General features: G+C 38.3%; 1 protein-coding gene across 6 annotated transcripts in view; it reads right to left on the bottom strand.

Annotated features, from left to right (window-relative positions):
- Positions 1-21,563, bottom strand: part of PATJ (PATJ crumbs cell polarity complex component) — a 394,842-nt gene that overhangs the window by 113,194 nt on the left and 260,085 nt on the right. For all 6 annotated transcript variants that reach the window (XM_069593029.1, XM_069593048.1, XM_069593038.1 and 3 more), the window contains exon 30: positions 9,478-9,550. In XM_069593029.1, the coding sequence (XP_069449130.1) occupies positions 9,478-9,550 (73 nt within the window). The remainder of the gene's footprint in view (positions 1-9,477; positions 9,551-21,563) is intronic.

Here is a 21,563-nt window from a genome sequence, read left to right as displayed (position 1 = left end):
ACAAAGCTTGAAAATATATAGCTTTTCAGTGTTTTAGATAGTGGGTAAGTTCTAGAGACAGAAAAAAATTATACTTTTAAAAGGAAGAAAAACTTTTAATGCCCTGGTTACTTAGTATCTGGTTCTGTAAGCTGTGGGAAGCCCTGTAGGGGCCCTGGGGAGGCTATGCTATCCAACTGGAGGATGTAATAGAAACAATGCTTGTAACTATAGCACTGGATTGTAAGACAAATCCACAGGTGGCTTCTCAAGTAACCCTGCAAATGGCCACCTCCTCTGTCCCAGATGAGAGATTTTTTTTACCAAGTTGGTGGTTAGCTGACGCCATTCATCTAATTACATATATGTCTCCTTAGGGAAAGGAAAGTATTATTTAGAGAATCAGAGAAATCTTTACATTTCTTTCAGCACGGAAGCATAAGAAATGAAATTTTCTTGGTCTTTATAAAATGAATACTAAAGAGGCAAAGAAAACAGCAGTTTGATGCTTCAGCTTTGAAAATTCAAGAAAATATGGGTAAGACAGATGGTCTATATATCCTTTAAGATTTGAATAAAAACAAAACAAGAATACCCTTTATATCTAACATCCACAGAATTTATCATACAATGCTATGTCTCAAATGCACCTTACTCCATAAACCCTTTCCTTATTCTTAGCTGAAGGATGTCTCTTCTTCCCCTCAGCTTACCTAACAGTCTACATGAGCCTCTTATGTCACTTCCATCATCTCATTTGTATCGCAATTATGTATGTAAAGAATTGATCTCCCCAATGAGATGGAAAAATGCTTGAATCCAACATCTGTGCCTCATTCATTTCCTTAGTCTAATTCATTTTTATATTCATCCTAGGTTCTGTCTCATTTCAAGGTTGATGCTCTTTATAACTGTACCTTGAGTCTCTTCTAAAACATTTCTTTTGTTTTTAGTTACTTGTTTAGTCTGAGATAGCTCCATAAAGGAGGATTTGAAGTCAAAATCTAGATGGAGAGAAGAGACAGGTAAAAAGGAAGCTGGAGTCGAAAGAGGTTAGCAAATAATGTATTTACTTTTCTAGGAGAGCCAAAGGTTACAAAAGAGTTTTCATGCTTAAAAGAAGCACAGAGCAAAACAATGAGGGTTCTGTTCTGAGAACAGAATGGCTCATATGTATAAATTACCCTGCTGACTAGGAGCTTAAAAAACAGGAGTCAGTCAGAGATAGAAAGGGGAAAACAGGTCAGTAGGCATGATTTCCAAAGCACAATCGCATCACGGTGGTTTGAAGACCATCTGGCTGATGGATAGCAGCCCACTAACACCCAAGATGATTCAGCTGTTCTGGATGGCTGGGTGTTCCCTTCCCCTGTTGCTGATCTTCAGACCACCTGTCCAAAGCTGCCTGTTCAGCCAAGGCTGCTCAAAGAGAATAACCTTTCCCCATGAAGACTACGGTCAGAAGATTCCATAGTGAATTATGCTTTATAGATAAATGAAAGGAAAGGGCAAGGCTCATAGTTCATACATTTAACATAGACTTTACCACCTTCCCTACCCCCCACTCCAGAGTCACCAAAAAAGGACTGATAAATGCTATTCAATCTCTACTGAGAAGTCTCTTCCAAACCCTCTGAAAGTTTTAAACTTCCTCCAGTGGGTTCCTCCAAGATCTTCTACATAAAGTGATGATAAATTTTATATTTTTTGTACTACTTTTTTTCATACCCACTAAATGTCTATAGTTTTCACCAACTAGACAGTGAGAACCTTGACAGTAGGAATTTCTATTTTATTTAAGAGTAGACTATCAATGAAAGTTAAACTAGTTAAGGATATTACTGTGAATTAGAAAAACACTTCTGATGAGATAAAAGTGACATAGTGTTGTTTCTTTCCTCCTCTCCTTATTTAACATGACAAAGGAGCATATCAGTATATACAACTGTTTTCCTTTTAAGATTTTACTAAGCAAAATTAATGGGAGAAGGCAATGGCACCCCACTCCAGTACTCTTGACTGGAAAATCCCATGGGTGGAGGAGCCTGGTGGACTACAGTCCGTGGGATCGCTAAGAGTCGGACATGACTGAGCGACTTCACTTTCACTTTTCACTTTCATGCATTGGAGAAGGAAATGGCAACCCACTCCAGTGTTCTTGCCTGAAGAATCCCAAGGACGGGGGAGCCTGGTGGGCTGCCGTCTATAGGGTGCACACAGTCGGACATGACTGAAGTGACTTATCAGCAAGCAAAATTAATAATAAAAAACCCTAGCAACTATACCTCTTTGATATAATTAAAAACTCTTTTTTCCCCCCAAATGAAACTTAAGTTAGTTTGAATTTTGTCATCCCCATATTTCATAAATCCAATACTCCCTTCAAAAAAACCCACAAAATTATTTATTAGTTTCATCACCAACCACCTAAGTTCACCAACATTTCTTTCTGCAAAGTCATGTTTGCTTGATGTGACAAATTAAATTTCTTTCTCCTATCCCTAATTGTGACCATATTTTCAAGACTATTCAGAATTCCAGAAAGGCAATACACAATAAAAGATTAAATGGAAATTATGCTAATAGGATTCCCTGGGTAATCAACCTCTTCATTCTTTATGAAGTCTGTTCCATCTCACTTGGTATTCAAAAAAGCACAACTTCTGAAACAAAAAGGAAATGAAGATTCTTTCTTCTATAAAGATAATCTAAAAGATTCTGCCTGCTTTGTGGAGGAATGGAGTAAACATCTTGACTCCCAAGTATACACGAGTCCTCATAACTCTTAGGAGACACTATAGCAGTAACCTCCTAATTGGGTTTCTAATGTCAAAACACTTTTGACTTTGCTATTAGACTAAGCTATCTGGAGTAGAGCTCTGATCAGACTATTTCATTATTCAAAACACCTTCAATAGCTCCAAATACCTAATGCATAACATCCAGTCCTTCAGAGATTTACATTCAAGTCTCTCTCATTTGACCTCAATTTATTTTTTATTTTTTTTTTACTTTATTTATTTATTTATTTATTTTTTAAATTTTAATATCTTTAATTCTTACATGCGTTCCCAAACATGAACCCCCCTCCCACCTCCCACCCCATAACATCTCTCTGGGTCATCCCCATGCACCAGCCCCAAGCATGCTGCATCCTGCGTCAGACATAGACTGGCGATTCAATTTCTGATGAGATGGATGAAACTGGAGCTGATTATACAGAGTGAAGTAAGCCAGAAAGAAAAACACCAATACAGTATACTAACACATATATATGGAATTTAGGAAGATGGCAATGACGACCCTGTATGCAAGACAGGGAAAGAGACACAGATGTGTATAACGGACCTTTGGACTCAGAGGGAGAGGGAGAGGGTGGGATGATTTGGGAGAATGACATTTTAACATGTATACTATCATGTAAGAATTGACCTCAATTTATTTTTTCAATTCCATCCTCTATTACTCCCTTTCACATATCTATTATATTCTCCCCTTTCCACACCCTAATTTTTCTTATTTCTGGGCTTTTGGTTGTGCTGTTCCTACATTCTTATCTAACCATATTCATATTTTAAAATTCAATATATCTGTTCTCCTACCAGGAGAACATCTTCTGGTATTCATCTTCTGTGAACTCCTCCTAAAACTTTATCTCTTAGGACACCTTATTTTAGTAACATATATGTGTTATTTCCCATGTTAGACTGCAAGTTCTTTGAGTCTAGAGACTTGTGCAATTAATTCTTTTATGTTCTACAAAGTAGGTATTTGGCAAATAATGGAATGAATTGAATCAGTAAGAAGTATGCAACACTAAAATGAAGCATCAAGGATACAGTAGGAAAGCCATCACTTATTCTACAAACATTTATTAAGCAAGTACTACATGTTAAGCACTGAGGATTCAGTGATCAGGGAGACAATAAGCCTGGCCCTAAAACAGAATACAATTTAGTGCGGTGTTTACAGTCCTACGTTATTATAATAAAACATGGTGATAACAAGGGAAGGAAAAGTGACAGAATCCTAATTGATAAACCCATTTAGAAATGGGTCTCTCTTTTTCTATATGCTCAAGTGATGTCACATAAAGAAAAAGGGGAAATTTTTACTTTTTAAATGAATCATGAGTGTTACTTAACTATGAAGGGAGTAAAGATTCCCAAAGGGAACAGTGTGGGATGAAGTTGGTCATAAGAATAGTATCTCATGGTTTTGAGCACTTGTATTTCAGGTGCTCTTTTTATTAATCTATGTACATTATTTTATTTATTTTAAGTCACAGAAAACTTGGAAGAGGATTCAAAAAAGCGATTCTCCAAGGACTTATGAATTAATAAGGTCAATGAATGAATAAAGGTTATTAACTAATAAAGAGGGAGTGGGAACGCAACCTAGGTAGAAACAACAGGAACAAAAGCATAAGGAGGAAAAATTCAACACATGTATATGTGGAGTGCCCGGCAGGGGCACTCACACTAGTGAGAAAAGACGGGTGATTAGTGGAGGCAAGTATAAAGCCTTAATTATAACCTTGAAACAAGATTTTGAAATACAGCTCTGATAAGCAAGAAATGGGTATTAAAAATATTTGATCAAGAAGACAAATACAAGAAGAAAAGAAATCCTACATTAAATGTTTTTAACTGCTGAATATCAAAGATGCCGGAGGCTGAGAGTCCTGCTAGAGGCCTGTGCAATACAAGTACAGCCACAATTATGGTGAGTTCTTAGTGTGTGCCAAGAACAATGCTAAAAGTTTTATAAACATTATTCAGCTCTTCTAAGAAATCTAGAAAATTATTACTATCAAATGCCTTTTAAAAGTAAAGAAACACAAGCTTATTGAGCTTAAGTTTCAGGTTCATTCTGCTAGTGAATGTCAAAGCAACGATTAGGGTTCAAATCTATCAACTTCCAAATTTGTGTTCTTAATCACTTCTGTAAGCACCCCAACAATATTACAACTGCCAAAAGTAGAGCAGCAGAAATGCTAATACTCCCTTACATATGTATAGAGCTGTGTGGATTATAAAATACTTTTACCTACATTTAGTACTCAATCCTCATAGCTACCTGTTCACACAGGCAGGGAAGGCTATTAATCTGCTTTACAGAGAAAGGCAGACTTGGAAAGGTTAAGTATCTTCATGGAGGTCAGAAGCCCAGCAGATGATTGGTAGAGCTGAAACAAGAACTCATGTTTTCTTGTTCAATATTCAACCAGCACTCTTGTTCACTCTGCTAGCATACAACTGCACGAAGCGATTTTGTTCTCTGCTATAGTCTCGGTGTCTAGAACAGTCCTTGAGACATAATAAGAGCTCAATAAATATTTGTTCAATAAAAGAACAAATATGAGGTTCCATTAGCGTTTAATAAAAGTGCTATTCAATTATGTGGAATTATGATGTCAGGTTCAAATTCACAATCATATGGCTATACTTCATCTCTTTGGTTAAATGGGCTGGTTCTCTCAACAATACATCAGATATGAATTATGCTTAAGTACTTACTGGAAACAGCTGCAAAGGAAAACGGCACAGTGAGGGGGTACCCGAGTGAATGGAAGGGATAAGGAAGTGTTACAGCCCAGAGCAGTCCTAATAGTACCTCAGATACCACCTGCAGGGTGGCTGTCACTCGGAATTTGGTGACAGTTATCAGAGGCCAAAAGTCCAGAAAGAAACTGAACTTTAATAAAGTTAAGTAAATACATATTTATAAATAAATATAATAAAGAAACAACTCTTTATTATATAATTCATTGTGAAAATCCAACACAAGTATCACATAGCATATTCTTTTAGAGAAAAGAATGATTATTTATTAACAAATTTAAATGTCTAATATGATCTATTTTGGAAAATTAAATAATGGCATATTCATATTTAAGAATTGTGATAAGGCTCTTGAAACTTAATACTGGTATTATTTATATTTTATACCTATTTTTGGTCTTTATTCAAAAATAAAACCAATATTTAAAATTTTCAGAATACAAGTTATTTTTCTGACTTATTATTGATTCAGCCATGTATAAATAAAAGTAAAAGGCATTTTTTAAAAACAGGTAATTGAATAATGAGAATAATTTCTGTGGTTAGCACAATTTTAAAAAGGAAAATAGTAGCTAATATTGAATAATGCATTTAAATATTAGAATAAATAGTTCACCTTTATTGAGTGTTTACTTTGTGCCATGAGCTGTACCAAATGCTTTATATACATTACTTCCTTTACTCTCTGCAAATCTAAGAAGGTTTGGTGGTAACACTCCCAGGGACAGATGAGGAAACTAATGCTGAATAACAGATGCCTCTGGGCATATGGGTATGCTACATAGCCTCTCTAGACCCCAGTTTCTTCTTCTATAAAGTGGAAATAATAATACTGTCTCTCAGAGGTATGAATGTAAACAGGACTTGGGACAATGCATTCAAGATAGTGTTTAATACAGTAGGTACTATGTTCAATCATCCTCTTCTAAGTGGTTGCCCTGTCAACAGGAAGGTAGCAGTAACCATTTGGCTGGGAATAAACTAGAGAAAATACACAGCTAATATTAGAAGTCATTTCTGAAAGAAAGAAAACAAAAGAAACCAGAGACCTCAGAAATGGTCCTCTCAAATTAAATGTTGACACCAACACTATACCTTTACTCATTCTGAAATATAGGAGCTGGATCTCATAGTAGATTTACAGTTTGATGACAGACTGGTTTCCTTGATCATTGTACTAAGAAAAAGTATGGGTGATAAATGAAAAATTCAGGTCCAAGGGGATGCTATTTTGATGGGAAAATTTGTAACTAACAATATCATAGGAAAAATTATTCTATTAAGTATTAACCTCCTCCCATCTAAAAAAAGGACTTGGATGACATTCTGTAAAGACAAATGAATTAGTAACTAAGTACTAACATTTATTGGGTAGCTACCATGGGTCAGGAAGATCTGCTGGAGAAGGGATAGGCTCCCCACTCCAATATTCTTGGGCTTCCCTGATGGCTCAGCTGGTAAAGAATCTGCCTGCAATGGGGGAGACCTAGATTTGATCCCTGGGTTAGGAAGGTCTCCTGGAGAAGGGAAAGGCTACCCACTCCAGTATTCTGGCCTGGAGAATTCCATGGACTGTATAGTCCTTGGAACCGCAAACAGTTGGACATGACTCAGCCACTTTCACTTCACTTCACCATGTACCTGGCACAAGGTATCTACAGATATAGATATCGTCTCCTGGTTCTCTCATTTATTCTTAACCTTATGAAGTACAAGAAGTTACTGTAACCACTCAAGTTCACCTGTCTAGTGTCACAAGACTGAGTGATTAACACACACACAACAACCAAAACATCAACAATCAGCTTTGCTTCCAATACCAACACCTCATCTAACTGTGATTAGGTCTTGCCTGGGCTTCTGCCGTCTGTGTGTGTCTGCTGCCTAGCATGTTACTTTTGCCTTCTTAGAGTCCATTCTCTACCTGGTAGACTGTTTCAGGTCACCTCACTCCCTGTTAAAAAAATACCCAGTGGCTTCTACTGCACAGACTAAAACCTGAGCTTCTGACTCTGACTCATCAAACTCTTCTCTCCCTCCCACCTCACACTGCCTCCCTCTCATCCTAGCCCACCACTCCCCAGGCTCCCAATGTACCCTCTAGATCATTCTCACTTGAGAGTTATTGTTGTTCCCTCTGCAGAGAGAGCTCTCCCTCCTAATTTTTGCACATCTGGCTCCTTCTTATCATTTTGATTTTATTTAAATTTTACCTTGTCTATGCAGCTTTCCCTATAACCAATCAAAGTGGTCACAAGCCACATTCCCTCTTGTAATTTTAATTATCTGCAAGACACTGAACACTATCTGATAATTCTCTAAGTTTATTTATGTATTTGCTAGTTACTCTTCTCATTGGAATGTAAGCTGAACCATGGCAGGGAGCCTTATCCGTTTGATTCATAACTAGACATTTAACACCCTTAAGAGTACCTGACATGTAATATGCACTCACTGAATACTTGTTGAATGGAAAGAATGAGCATTATACAATCAAATACTTACTAAAAGGGACACTATTCATACAGTTCATTTTGTTATGGAAGCAAAGGAAAAAGTATGGAAAGATACTAAACAGGAAATATTAACTTGCTCGAGGAAGTGCGGAAAGGAAAATCAAATTTTCTAACACTGCATTTTTTGATTAGTTATAATAAATATGCATTGTGGGAATTAAAAATAATCAGTTCAGTTCAGTTTAGTCACTCAGTCGTGTCCGACTCTTTGTGACCCCATGAACCACAGCACACCAGGCCTCCCTGTCCATCACCAACTCCCAGAGTCTACCCAAACCCAAGCCCATTGGGTCAGTAATGCCATCCAACCGTCTCATCCTCTGTTGTCCCCTTCTCCTCCTACCCTCAATCTTTCCCAGCATCAGGGTCTTTTCCAATGAGTCAGCTCTTCACATCATGGGGCCAAAGTATTGGAGCTTCAACTTCAACATCAGTCCTTCCAGTGAACACCCAGGACCGATCTCCTTTAGGATATACTGGTTGGATCTCCTTGAAGTCCAGGGGACTCTCAAGAGCCCTCTCCAACACCACAGTTCAAAAGCATCAATTCTTCGGCACTCAGCTCTCTTTATAGTCCAACTCTCACATCCATACCTGACTACTGGAAAAACCACAGCCTTGACTAGATAGACCTTTGTTGACAAAGTAATGTCTCTGCTTTTTAATATTAATAAGTAAAAAAATGAGAAGAGTATGTAATGTTCTCTCAGCAGAGAATCTCTTAGCTAATTAATCTATATATCTAACCATCCATCCATCCATTCATCTCTAGAAGCAGATCACTATGTTAGCAATCTTGAAATATTAGTAATTTCTTCATTAATAGATGAAAGCATTCAAAGACACCCAAAACCATAGTATTAAAGAGTTTTGAAACCATAAAGAAAGGTACAATACAGTCATTAAAAAAGAGAATTTTCTAATAAATTCTGAAATCTTTAATTAGGACAAATTGCTGGAAAATCCCATGGACGGAGGAGCCTGGTGGGCTGCAGTCCATGGGGTCACTAAGAGTCGGATACAACTGAGCGACTTCACTTTCACGTTCCACTTTCATGCATTGGAGAAGGAAATGGCAACCCACTCCAGTGTTCTTGCCTGGAGAATCCCAGGGACGGGGGAGCCTCATGGGCTGCCGTCTATGGGGTCGCACAGAGTCGGACACGACTGAAGCGACTTAGCAGCAGGAGCATATCCAGAAGGAAACTTCAGGAATTTTGAGGAAGGCAGTACTGATATGATTAAGTTCTAATGTGGTTTTTTTTTTAACATTGATTTATATTACTTTACAATTATACCTCAAATACTTCATATTTTAATTAGGGAAACTCCCCAGCTAATAAACTCTGAGTTTGGAATACCAGATACTGAAAATCCATGTAACTCAGTCACTAAGCGCTAATCAGGAGTTATCTTACCTCAACAGAAGTTGGGGAACTTGATGGTAATGGAAAGGGAGTAACGGCCATCTGATTGACTGCGTCTTCATTTCTGCAAACGTTAAAATAAGCAGAATCAATACACAGCAAATGCTAAATTCTTGGCTCAAAATTAGAATCATTTCCTCAGTTCTCAGTTGAAAATGCACACACAGCACTACAGAATTTTTAAAAATGTAAATATACACTGGTTTCAAGCACGCAAGGCCATTAGGCACAAACAGAGATGTATTACTCAAGGGAATCTAAGATACAATGATTAGTGACAAAGAATGATGATGCTAGTAGTTGGCCAGCTTCTGCTTGGTAAGTCAGGTGCTGCAGAGGATACTTTTGGAAAGGTACCAACTCTTTCAACACCGAGGAGCATAAAATTTTCATCAGGGTGGGTGTAACCTCTGGGCCCATTAATGTCTAGAGCATTTTGTTCTTTGAACTGGAAAGGTTCCCAGCCTCCTCACTTGGCTCCTAGCTTTGATCTGCCATATGAAGGATGGTGGGATGTATATGACAGTTCTTGCATGGGCAGACTGTGTGAGGAGGAGTAATGGATGGGGACAACAGAGATCCAGACAGACAATGCTTTGTGGATTAAGTTCATTCTTCTCCTCCTTACCCTAACTGGAGCAGAAGAAGTGGGAGCTGAAACTTCATTACTGGGGGTCAGGAACAGAACAACATCAATACCAGTTCTGATGATTTGGGCTTACTTCCACTACATTACTAGAAATGGTATGTAGGCAGCGGTTCTGTAGGAGATCTGTCTTTTACTGTTTATTCACTTCACAGGACCAAAATAATTATCTTAAGATTTATGTGAACTTTAGGTTTTACAATATAAAACAAAGAGACTTCTTACTGGTGTGCAAAGATCTAAGACTATTCACAGATCTCCATGTTTGGTGTACATATGACAGCCACTGCCTGATTTAGGAGGGCACTCAAATGCACTTTTCACATTTTATTTTTTATGTCTCTCCAATTGGAAAAAGATCCACTGGTCGATGTCATTCCTACTTTGAGGCTTTAATCACATTACTGCCTTTACCTGAAATGCCTTTCTTTATATTAAATCTATACCCTACTCATCCTTCTCAATAATCTCAACTATGTTTATTTCCCTTAATTAAAAGACTATATATTGATGTCTTCCAAATTCACATTTAGCTTGGATATTTTTCTGTACCTAGGATCTGCAAACCCAACACCTACATTATATTCCACTAGAGGTCTTAGAAACATTTTAAATAAAACAGAGTTCTTTGTCCCACTCAGTTCCCAAAGGATTCTATAGTCAACTTCCTCCCCACCTTAGTAAATATCAACAATATTCACCCAGTTGTTTAACCAGGAACCTAAAGCCATTCTTGAACTCTCACCCCTCAACTGTATACCCAATCCATCAAGATCTCTTATTGATTCAACCTTTAAAATGTATCTTGAATGTTTGCATTTCTTTCCATCTATCCTAGTACAAGTTATCATCATTTTTTTTTTTTCTAAATTAAAGTAAAAACCTCCTATTTGGTCTCCCTACTTATACTCTTCATCCTCTGTCCATTCTTCACCCAGCAGTTATTACAGTTCTAAAATATAAATCTGATTATATTTCTACCCCCTGCTTAAGATCTTCCTACGATTCCTTAATGCATGAGGATCAAGTCCAGAATTGTTAGGGAAGTTATCAGGCATTGATGACTCTGGCCCCAGCCTCCACCTTTGAACTTGTCTTGTTCTCACTGCTTCCTTACTCTGCTCAAACCCAGCTACACAGGCCTTCTTTCCATTTCTCAGCTGAGCCAAGCTCCATCTACCTCATGGCCTTTTCTCGTCCTCTTTTTTGTTCTGAATGCTTGGTGCCCAAATCCTTTGTCTGATTTTTTTAAATTTCTCTTCCATAGGTCACAATAAATGTAATTTCTGAAAACAAGCATTCCATAACTTTCACTATATGCTTATAGCACCTATCTATAATCCTAGATCTGTTAACTTTCACAGTTTGCTTAACTGGTTTGTATGCACATTGGTTTCAAATCTGTCTTCACCTTAGACAGTAAGCACTCCAAGGACAGGACTCATAACCTTCCTACTATTACATCACCTAAGGCAAACACAGTGCCTGGTCAACTGTCTGTACAGTAAGTGCCCTACATGTAAATGAGTTCTGTTCCTAGAACACATTCGTTAAGTCCAATTTGTTTGAAGTTCAACAAAGCCTAGGTATCCAACTAACATAATTGGCTATATAATACTGTATTGTAATAGGTTTATAATACTTTTCACAAAAACATATTAAAAAATACAAAAATAAAGAAAATACATTTAATCTTACAGTATAGTATAGTACCTTAAAAAGTATAGTAATACAGTACAGCTGCCATACAGGGGCTGGCATCAAGTGAACAGGCAAGAAGAGCTACTAACTAGAGGAGGGAGAGGAGATGGGAGATGGGAAAGCTGAAGGATCGTCAGCAATAGGAGACAGAGGGCAAGCTGCAGTTTCACTCACGGCTGACAGTGATGGAAAGCACATTTACATCTTTGAAAGTTCACAACTTGAAGATTCTTATGTAGGAGACTTACTAAACACAGTTATTTTAAGGGACTTGCCTAGTGGTCAAGTGGATAACACTCTGCACTCCAATGAAGGAGGCCCAGTTTGATCCTGGGAACTAAGATGGCAAATACTGCAAATAAGCTGGCATGATGCAGCTAATGACTGCATGCTATAACCAGAGAAAACCCATGCACTGTTAACTAGAGGAGCTTGTGCACTACAATGAAGACCCAGTGCAGTCAAAATAAAAAAAATAAAAATAAAATAAATAATGTAACGATCACTAATTTCAATAAGGAGACGGAAGTAGTTTCAGTTCTAGAACTACCACTGACTTTAAGATTTTGGGGAAATCACTTCTAAGAAAATCAGTTTCCTGACCTCTTAAGTAAGTATGATGAACTGTAAAACTTCTAAGCTGACAAAAATTCTTTTGGAATAAGGCAGAACATAAAGAGATGAAGTCTAGGTCCCATTTCTTGCTTTCAGTCAGTCAGTTCAGTCGCTCAGTTGTGTCCGACTCTTTGTGACCCCATGGACTACAGCATGCCAGGCCTCCCTGTTCATCACCAACTTCTGGAGTTTACTCAAATTCATGTCCATTGAGCTGGACTTTAACCTTTTAAAATTCTTGAGTTATCTAGCACACCAGCCAAACCAAAGCAAAAGGGGGAAAACTAAAATCACAGAGTGACACAGAGCATGAAGAATATGTCTATTTCTTCTGACAGCATTATAGATGCCTTAAGCATGCACTATTATGTTAAGAGATGGCTGTTGTTTTTCAGGGAGTACAATCCATTTCTCAGCAGTTTTCTCATACACAGAAGAAGCAATCAGTCACCCCTGGGTAAGTAACAGCATTTTCCCAGAGGTGATTTCCTTTCCCACTCAGTTTCCCCCAGGGAGTAACACAATAGAGCTCAGCTCTAGCTTAGAACTGAAAGCCAACAGGACATGTCTGCTCCAGATTCAGAGCCCATGGGGCAGAATTTGGCAGTAATTAAGCAGATGGCCTTTCATATCTCTTTCAAAGGTTACAGGCATTAAAAATACAGCTGCACGTAAGTTTTTATTGAGAAATAATGATTAGCTGGACCAAGTTATCACTTCATAATTTAATGATTTCCCCCAAAATAGTATGACTGTAATGGCTTTTAAAGTCCATATTAATTTTTTTTAAACCTCACAGAATAGAAAACTTCAGTGGAGAGAGGAAAGCTGCTATAAGAAGTTACAGTCCATAATCCTCCACAATCCACTCACGAGTGAGTGTTCACAGACACTATCACCAGGTTAGTGATGTTTTTTAACTGGAGTATAATTGCTTTGTGTGTGTTGGTCGCTTAGTCATGTCTGACTCTTTGTGATCCCGTGGACTGTGGCCTGCCAGGCCCCTCTGTCCATGGGATTCTCCAGGCAAGAATATTGGAGAAGGTTGCTATACCCTCCTCCAGGGGATCTTCCCCACCCAGAGATGGAACCCATGTCTCCTGCACTGCAGGCAGATTCTTTACTATCTGAGCTATAGGGGAGTCCCTAATAATAATAATAATTGCTTTACAATGTTGTATTAGTTTTTGCTGTACAACAATGTGAATCAGCTATATATGTGTATGTGTGTGTGTATATATATATATACATACATATATCCACTCTCTCTTGGCCTCCCTCCCACTGTCCCCATCTCACCTCTCTATGTCATCACAGAGCACTGAGCTGAGCTCCCTGTTCTATACAGTAGCTTCCCGCTAGCTAGCTACAAATCTGTTCTCTACATCTGTGTCTCTATTCCTGCCCTGCAAATAGGTTCATAGTACCATTTTTCTGGATTCCGTATATATGTATTCTTCTTCTTCTGCCAAGTCGCTTCAGTCGTGTCTGACTCTGTGTGACCCCATAGACAGCAGCCCACCAGGCTCCCCCATCTCTGGGATTCTCTAGGCAAGAATACTGGAGTAGGTTGCCATTTCCTTCTCCAATGCATGAAAGTGAAAAGTCAAAGTGAAGTCACTCAGTCATGTCCGACTCTTTGCGACCCCATGGACTGCAGCCCACCAGGCTCCTCTGTCCATGGGATTTTCCAGGCAAGAGTACTGGAGTGGGGTGCCATTGCCTTCTCCATGTATATGTATTAATATATGATATTTGTTTTTCTCTTTCTGACTTACTTCACTCTGTATGACAGACAAGACAACAATTTTAAAGAGAAAGAAGTGGGAAGAGGGAAACTAGAGGAGAGAAAGCAGTTATGCTTCACAAGGGCAGTTAGCCTGAAAGACTTCTGGGGATCCTCTGACCTCTCATAGTCCATGATTCACAAGGAATGAAATCTGTTTGCTTCATAATTAACTTTTCATTTCCAGTATGATCAACACAAATTTCTTATATCTTGGTGCCCCATACAGCACATAATCAGAAATTGTAGTTGAAGTTATTTGCTGGTATTTTCATTTATTTATTTTGCATGATTTGTATCTTTTTAAAAGTTCATTTTATTGAAGCATAATTGATTTACAATGTTATATGAATTTCTACTACAAAGCAAAGTGATACAGTTATATGAATAGGGTTATTCATAGAGGTTCCTCAAAAAACTAAAAACAGAGTTGCCATATAATGTTGCTTATATCCAGAGGGGAGATTATATATATGTATATATATACATCCTTTTTCATATTCTTTTCTATTATGATATTATTCTATGATATAATTTCTATTATTATAGAATACTGAATATAGTTCCTTGTGCTATATATTAGGACTTGATTGCTTATTCTCTATATAATACCTTGCATCTGTGAATCCCAAACTCCCAATCCATCTCTCTCCAAAGCCCTATCCCCTTGGCCACCACAAGTCTGTTCTCTGGGTCTGTGAGTCTGTTTCTGCTTTGTAGATAAGTTCATTTGAGTTATATTTTAGATTCCACATATAAGTGACCTCAGTATGGTATTTGTCTTTTTCTTTCTCACTTCATTTAGAATGTAATCTCTAGGTCCATCCATGTTGTTCCCAATGACATTGTTTCATCCTTTTTGATGATTGAGTAATATTCCATTGTATAAATGTTCTTTATCCATTTATCTATGAATGGATATTTGGGTTGTTTCCATGTCTTGGCTATTGTAAGCAGTGCTACAATGAACACTGGGGTGCATTCATCTATTTGAATTATAGTTTTCTCTGGATACACGCCCACAAGTGGGATTGCAGGGTCATATAGCAACTCAATTTTTAGTTTTTTGAGGAACTTCCATTCTTTTTTCTATAGCAGCTACACCAATTTGCATTCCCCGTTGAGGATGTAACAGCTGTTGGCAGATAGACAGTGGGCTTCTATCATGGATAAAAGTGAGATTTCCAAGGTATGGAAGCCTATATAGGTATGTCCTTCTCACTGGACTTGCCATGCTCTATTAAAATTATTTGTGCTATTCTCTCTCCTTTTTAAACACAGAGATAGGGTCTTATTTCTTTATGTCCTCTGCTTGTAGCAGAATATCTAGGAGAGAGTAAGTATGCTATAAATGTCTGTTGAGTAAAAGAGGTCTTAACAAGCAGGAAAAGATATGAAGCAGAACTATCAAAGGTGTGCCCTATGCTTTCCAAGCTTCTTCACCAATTAGTGACGATGTGCTGGCTGCAGTCAGCCGGCAACTGGTACTTACCAAATTAATGAACATTTCTTGGGGTGTCTGCCCAACTCACAGTGATTCCGTGGATGGTCTATACTTTGTAACACTAACAGTTGACCTCACCTTCAGTGGATTTAAGAAGCAGACATCTGTCTCATTTTAAGTAGATCAGATTCTCTCTCCCAGGGACTGAAAATTTAGAACAGACTCAGAGACTCAAGAGTGTGGTATCTAGAAAATACCTCACTAAACAATGAGGTTAGAACTTCCTTCTGGTGATGTCTCTAGAGTTGCTCTGGTTCCTTCTCTTCAGAGTCTCAGCTGCATGACTTATTCTTAAGAGTCCACAAGATATCCTTGTATTCTTACAATAAATTCTCCTTTTAATTTATGCTAGCTAGAGTTTAATTGATTACAGCTCAACAATATAGCTCTGAATTTATTTTGAATATATTCATTGGTTTATTTAACAAATATTTATGCTATGAAAACAAAGATGAATAAAACATGATTCCTACCTTTGAAGATGTTAGCAATTAGTGAGGAACATAGCTAAGTAAACAGACAATTACGACAGTGGAATTTCTATCTAGGGACTATCAGTGTAGTTTTTCTCCAAAAGGATACTAGGAACATACCCAATTTCAGTTTTTTGTTTGCAGAATATATTTATATTTATGACAAAGATATATTCTGGATCCTGATGTCAATTCAATGCTGTTATATTCACATTGGTAAAAATCATGCAATATGTATTGGGCAGAATTCTAAGAGGTCTCCCAAGATACCTGCCTTCTGGCTTACAGGCTGTAAATAGGATGAATTTCACTTCCATGATTAGATTATATTACATAGCACTGATGACCTTAAGATAAAGGCAGATTACCATGTTGGGCAAGACCTAATCACATGTCCCCTTTAAATCTGGAAATTTCACTTTTTGGAGCCTACTAACTTTAGAGATTGTCTTGATCTCTAAAGTTAGTAGGCTGACCTACAAGAATTCTAAGGAATGTCAGGAGGTCGGAGATAGAAAGTCAGAGGTTACAAGTATCATCTCTGGCTTGAGGATAAAAGGGGCCTCATGGCAAATAATGTGAATGACCATTAAAAACTAAGAGAAATCTCCAACTAAGAACCAACAAGGAACCTCCATACTGTACCAAAACCTGATCTAAAAGGATATGCATGGGTGAATGCTAAGTTGCTTCAGTCATGTCCGACTATTTGTGACCCAGTGGACTGTAGCCCACCAGGCTCCTCTGTCCAGGAGATTCTCCAGGCAAGAATACTGGAGTGGGGAAAGGATATAGGCACCTCAGCTGCTGGGGGCCAGCATGAGGAACTCCGCCCATGGCAAAGGTCATGAGGAAGGAGGCTTGGCATACGCAAAGGCGTGATCAAGCCTCAGGAAACCCCCTGTTCCCGAGCATCTAACCCCAAAACCAGAGTCTGTTTTATGCTCTCACCTACACCTCTGACTTTACGGGGGGCTCTCCCCCATAACCGTTTCTCTCGGAGAAGGAGTTAACCTTGCAGCTCCAAGTCAATAAAAATTCCTGGGCGTGACAAGAGTGTTTCAGCTTAGGTTATCTAGCCCGCCTGTATAGGTTCATCCGGCCACATGTGATTGTTTACAGCCTCCTAATCCGAGAGGCACGAGATGTTTTAGACTTACTAAAGGCAAATTCTTTTGGGGAGTTAGAAATTATTAGTATAGTGGGTTGGTTAGGAATTATATTGGTGAAGGGTTTTTCATTTGTTGTGCCAATAATTGCTGCTAATTCCCTGCCCTGAGTGTAACAAGGGTGTCTTAGGTCAAACCTCTCTGCTGACAGACTAGCTTGTGTGACAGGATTATCCATACTCCTGCCACATGATTGTTTACTACCTCTTAACCATAAACAGCACAGAGAGTTTTGGAGTATTTTGAGAGTCTTAATTAGCATAGGGCTTTTCTCATTGTTGAGTCAATGATTGCTGCCAGGCCTCCATATCCTTAGGCACCTGGGAATATATTAATCAATGTATTTGGAATATAGAAAAGGAAATATAGTAGTTTCTAAGGTTAGCAATACTAGACTTTTTGAGTTAATGAATTTTCTCTTTTGTAATAGATCACTGTACTTTGTTATAAGTCACTGTGTCCTTGCTATGTAAAAATGTAACTTTATCACTATCTTAAGACTAAATATATCTTAAGGGGAGCATTGGTGAAAGGATTTTCATTTGTTGGGCTGATGTTTGCTGCTAAATCTCCATATTCCCTGCCCTTATAATGATATAACTAACATATAGGAGAAATAAGTATTAACCTTTAAGCATATAGGAGAAATAAGTATTAACCTTTAAGATTAATCATGTTAACCTTGGGTTAAATAAATTCCTTTCTTGATTGTAACTTACTACACCCTCACCCTTTAGGAATGTAACTTTATTTGGAGGGTGGTGCCTGGTTTAAGAAAAAACACCCTTGGAAGAAATAAGTTTTTTGGTTATCAGAAAGAAAGGATCATAAAATGTCAGCAGGTCTCACTCATGGCCAGAAGATGATGTAAAATCCCTAAGACCTTTTTATGTGAAGCACCTGATTTTGATAAAGGTCAGGACTGCTGACCCCCACGTGACTCTGTATTCATCCCTATGTGTAACAGAAGGTACATAAGCAAACCCCAAAATAAAGAAATCGGATCAGTTTCTGAAAATACTGATTCCCCCATGTTGTTTCTTTCTTGCTCCCCGTTTCTCTGGCTGAATTCCCATCTGGAGCATGGATGCTATTCCACGTAAACCAAGTTATTCAGCCTCTTTTTCTCCACTAATTTTCCTACTACACTATCCGTTTCTAATCTCTCTATATATCTGTAATTAAATATGTATTTCTCCAAGGACGCCGACTCCGTCCCCACCGTTGAATCTCCCTGGCTCCACCGGGGCTGGACCCCGGCACCCAACGTTCACTACAGCACTGTTTACAGCAGCCAAGACATGGAAGCAGCCTAACTGTCAACTGACAGAGGGATGGATAAAGAAAATGTAGTACATGTATACAATAGAGTATTACTCAGACAAGAAAAAGAATGAAATAAGGCCATTTGCAGCAACATGGATGGACCCAGAGGTTGTCATATTGAGTGAAGTAAGTCAGACAGAGGAGAAATATTGTATGAATCCCTTATATGTGGAATCTAAAAAGAAATGATACAAATGAACTTCAAAAACAGAAAGAGACTCACAGACTTAGAGAATGAACCTATGGTTGCAGCGGAAACGAACGGGGGAAGGGATAGTTGGGAGTTTGGGATGGACATGTATACACTGCTATATCCATTTTAGGATAACCAACAAGCAAATACAAGGGGAAAATGTGGAAGCAGTGACAGATTTTCTTTCCTTGGGCTCCAAAATCATTGCAGACAGTGACTGCAACCATGAAATTGGAAGACTTTTGCTCCCTGGAAAAAAGGCTATGACAAACTTAAGACAGTATTAAAAAGCAGAGACATCCCTTTTCTAACAAAGGTCTGTATAGTCAAAGTTACGGTTTTTTTCTGTCAGCTACAGACATGAACGCTGGACAATAAAGAAGGCTGAGTGCCAAAAAATTGATGCTTTCAAATTGTGGTGCAGAAGACTCTTGAGAGTCTCTTGGACTACAAGGAGATCAAACAGTCAATACTAAAAGTAATAAACCCTGAATATTCATTGGAAGGACTGATGCTGAAGCTTAATTTCCAATAATTTGTCCACCTAATGTGATGAGCCGACTCATTGGAAAAGATCTCCTTGATGCTGGGAAAGATTGAAGGCAAAAGGAGAAGAGGGTGGGCAGAGAATGAGATGGTTAGATAGCTTCAGTGACTCAATGGACATGAGTTTGAGCAGACTTCAGGAGATAGTGAAGGACTGGGGAGCCTGGCATGTTGTAGTCCATAGGGTCACAAAGAACCATGGCAACTGAAGAAAAAAAACAAGGACAAGCACAGGGAACTCTATTCAGTGTTATAGGGCAGCCTGGATGAAAGGGGTGTTTGGGGGTGAATGGACACATGTATAGTAGTAGTAGTAGTAGACGCTGAGCCGTGCCTGACTCTGCGACCCCACAGACTGTAACCCACCAGGCTCTTCTGTCCATGGGTTTTGCCATGCAGTGGGTTGCCATTTCCTTCTCCAGGATACATGCATACATACGACTGAAACTATCACAACATTATTAATTGATTATACCCCAAGACAAAATAAAAAGTTTAAAAGAAAAAAAAAAAAAAAAGAACCAACAAGGAAATAAACTTAACAAGAATGAGCCTGGAAGTGAATTTCTCCCCAAGGCTCCAGAAGAGAAGTCAATCTAGCCAGCATCTTGATTTCTGCTTTGTGGTATGTTAAATAGAGAGCCCAACCCCTCTGTGTCAGACTTCTGACCTACTGAACTACCAGATAATAAATGTGTGTTGGTCTAAGCCATTAAATTTGTGGTAGTTTGTTACACAACGAGAAAAGTAATACATAGCAAAATGTATTGATTTGGAAAACGTGATCACCAAAAGCATAAATTTTGAGTTCTTACCATGTACCACTGTTCTTTTTTATACGTTAACTCATTTAACCTTCATAACAGCTCTAAGTGGTAGTTACAATTATTTTCTTTACTTTACACAGAGATTAAGATACCTGACCAAAGTCTCAAAGTTAATAAATAGCAAGCTGAGGCTAAAATCCAGCTATCTGGTTTCAAAACCTACTCTTTTAACTATTGTGTTATGGTGTTTCCCATTTTAATAGCTTGACCCAAAGCCACAAATATCTTCTTCTCTCATATACCCAAGCTATTATCCCCAGATCTACCTTGGGGAAAAGTTCCACTGGGTCACAATTTACTCATAAATTTATTTCATAATTTTCTTCAAGATGAAGATGCGGTGCAGAGTTCTAAGTTTGTTCACTCTGACTTGATCAACTTTTCATACTCAAGTTTGGAGTGGATTTCCCTGGTGGCTCAGATGGTAAAGCATCTGCCTACAATGTGGGAGACCCAGGTTTGATCCCTGGGTTGGGAAGATCTTCTGGAGAAGGAAACGGCAACCCACTCTAGTACTCATGCCTGGAAATCCCATGGACAGAGGAGCCTAATAGGCTATAGTCCATGGGGTTGCAAAGAGTCAGATATGACTGAGTGACTAAAAAAAAAAAAACTTTGGAGTGTCACATCTACATTACCCATCCCTCATATAAATATAATGACTATACAATGCTTTGAAATATTCATTGTGCTTGATAGTGCAGGTCGGGTGGTGAACAGTACAATGGAGTGTAATTCTCCCAGTAGTCTCCTGTGATAGTAATTAGGGATATTCATAAATCCTCTGGCTTGTGTTTTTCTTCACCTTTAAAATGGAACCAGTACTTGATTAACTATGTTTGCTTCTCGGCCCTGGTGATTATGGAAACACAAGCTGAGATGGAACTTCTGTTGACTGGGTACCTGAAGGACCGTAGTGAGCAGAGAGGCCCCCTTGCTGAGCCCAGGTGGACATGGAACTTGAGAAAGAAATACATCTTTGTTGTTTTAAGCTACTGAGATTTGGGCTGCTAGTTACTGAAGCATAACTGAGTCTATCCTGACTCAAATATGTCCTAAACAAGTTTATTCTATAACTTCCCCCCTCCCCCAAAATCATGCTTATACTTTAATCAGAATAGCTAAAAACTGGAAACAACCCAAATATCCACCTTCAGCAGGATGGATCATCAAATTGTGGAATGTTCACAGATTGGGGTGGTATTCCTCAATAATTTAAGGAACTATTGATATACATGACAATAAGGATAAATCTTTTAAAAATTATATAAAATGAAAGAAACCAGACACA

This window comes from Ovis canadensis, chromosome 1 (genome assembly GCF_042477335.2).
Source record: "Ovis canadensis isolate MfBH-ARS-UI-01 breed Bighorn chromosome 1, ARS-UI_OviCan_v2, whole genome shotgun sequence".
NCBI classification, from domain to species: Eukaryota; Metazoa; Chordata; class Mammalia; order Artiodactyla; family Bovidae; genus Ovis; species Ovis canadensis.
The sequence above is the reverse complement of the archived record's forward strand: the minus strand, read 5'-3'. Positions and strand labels throughout refer to the sequence as shown.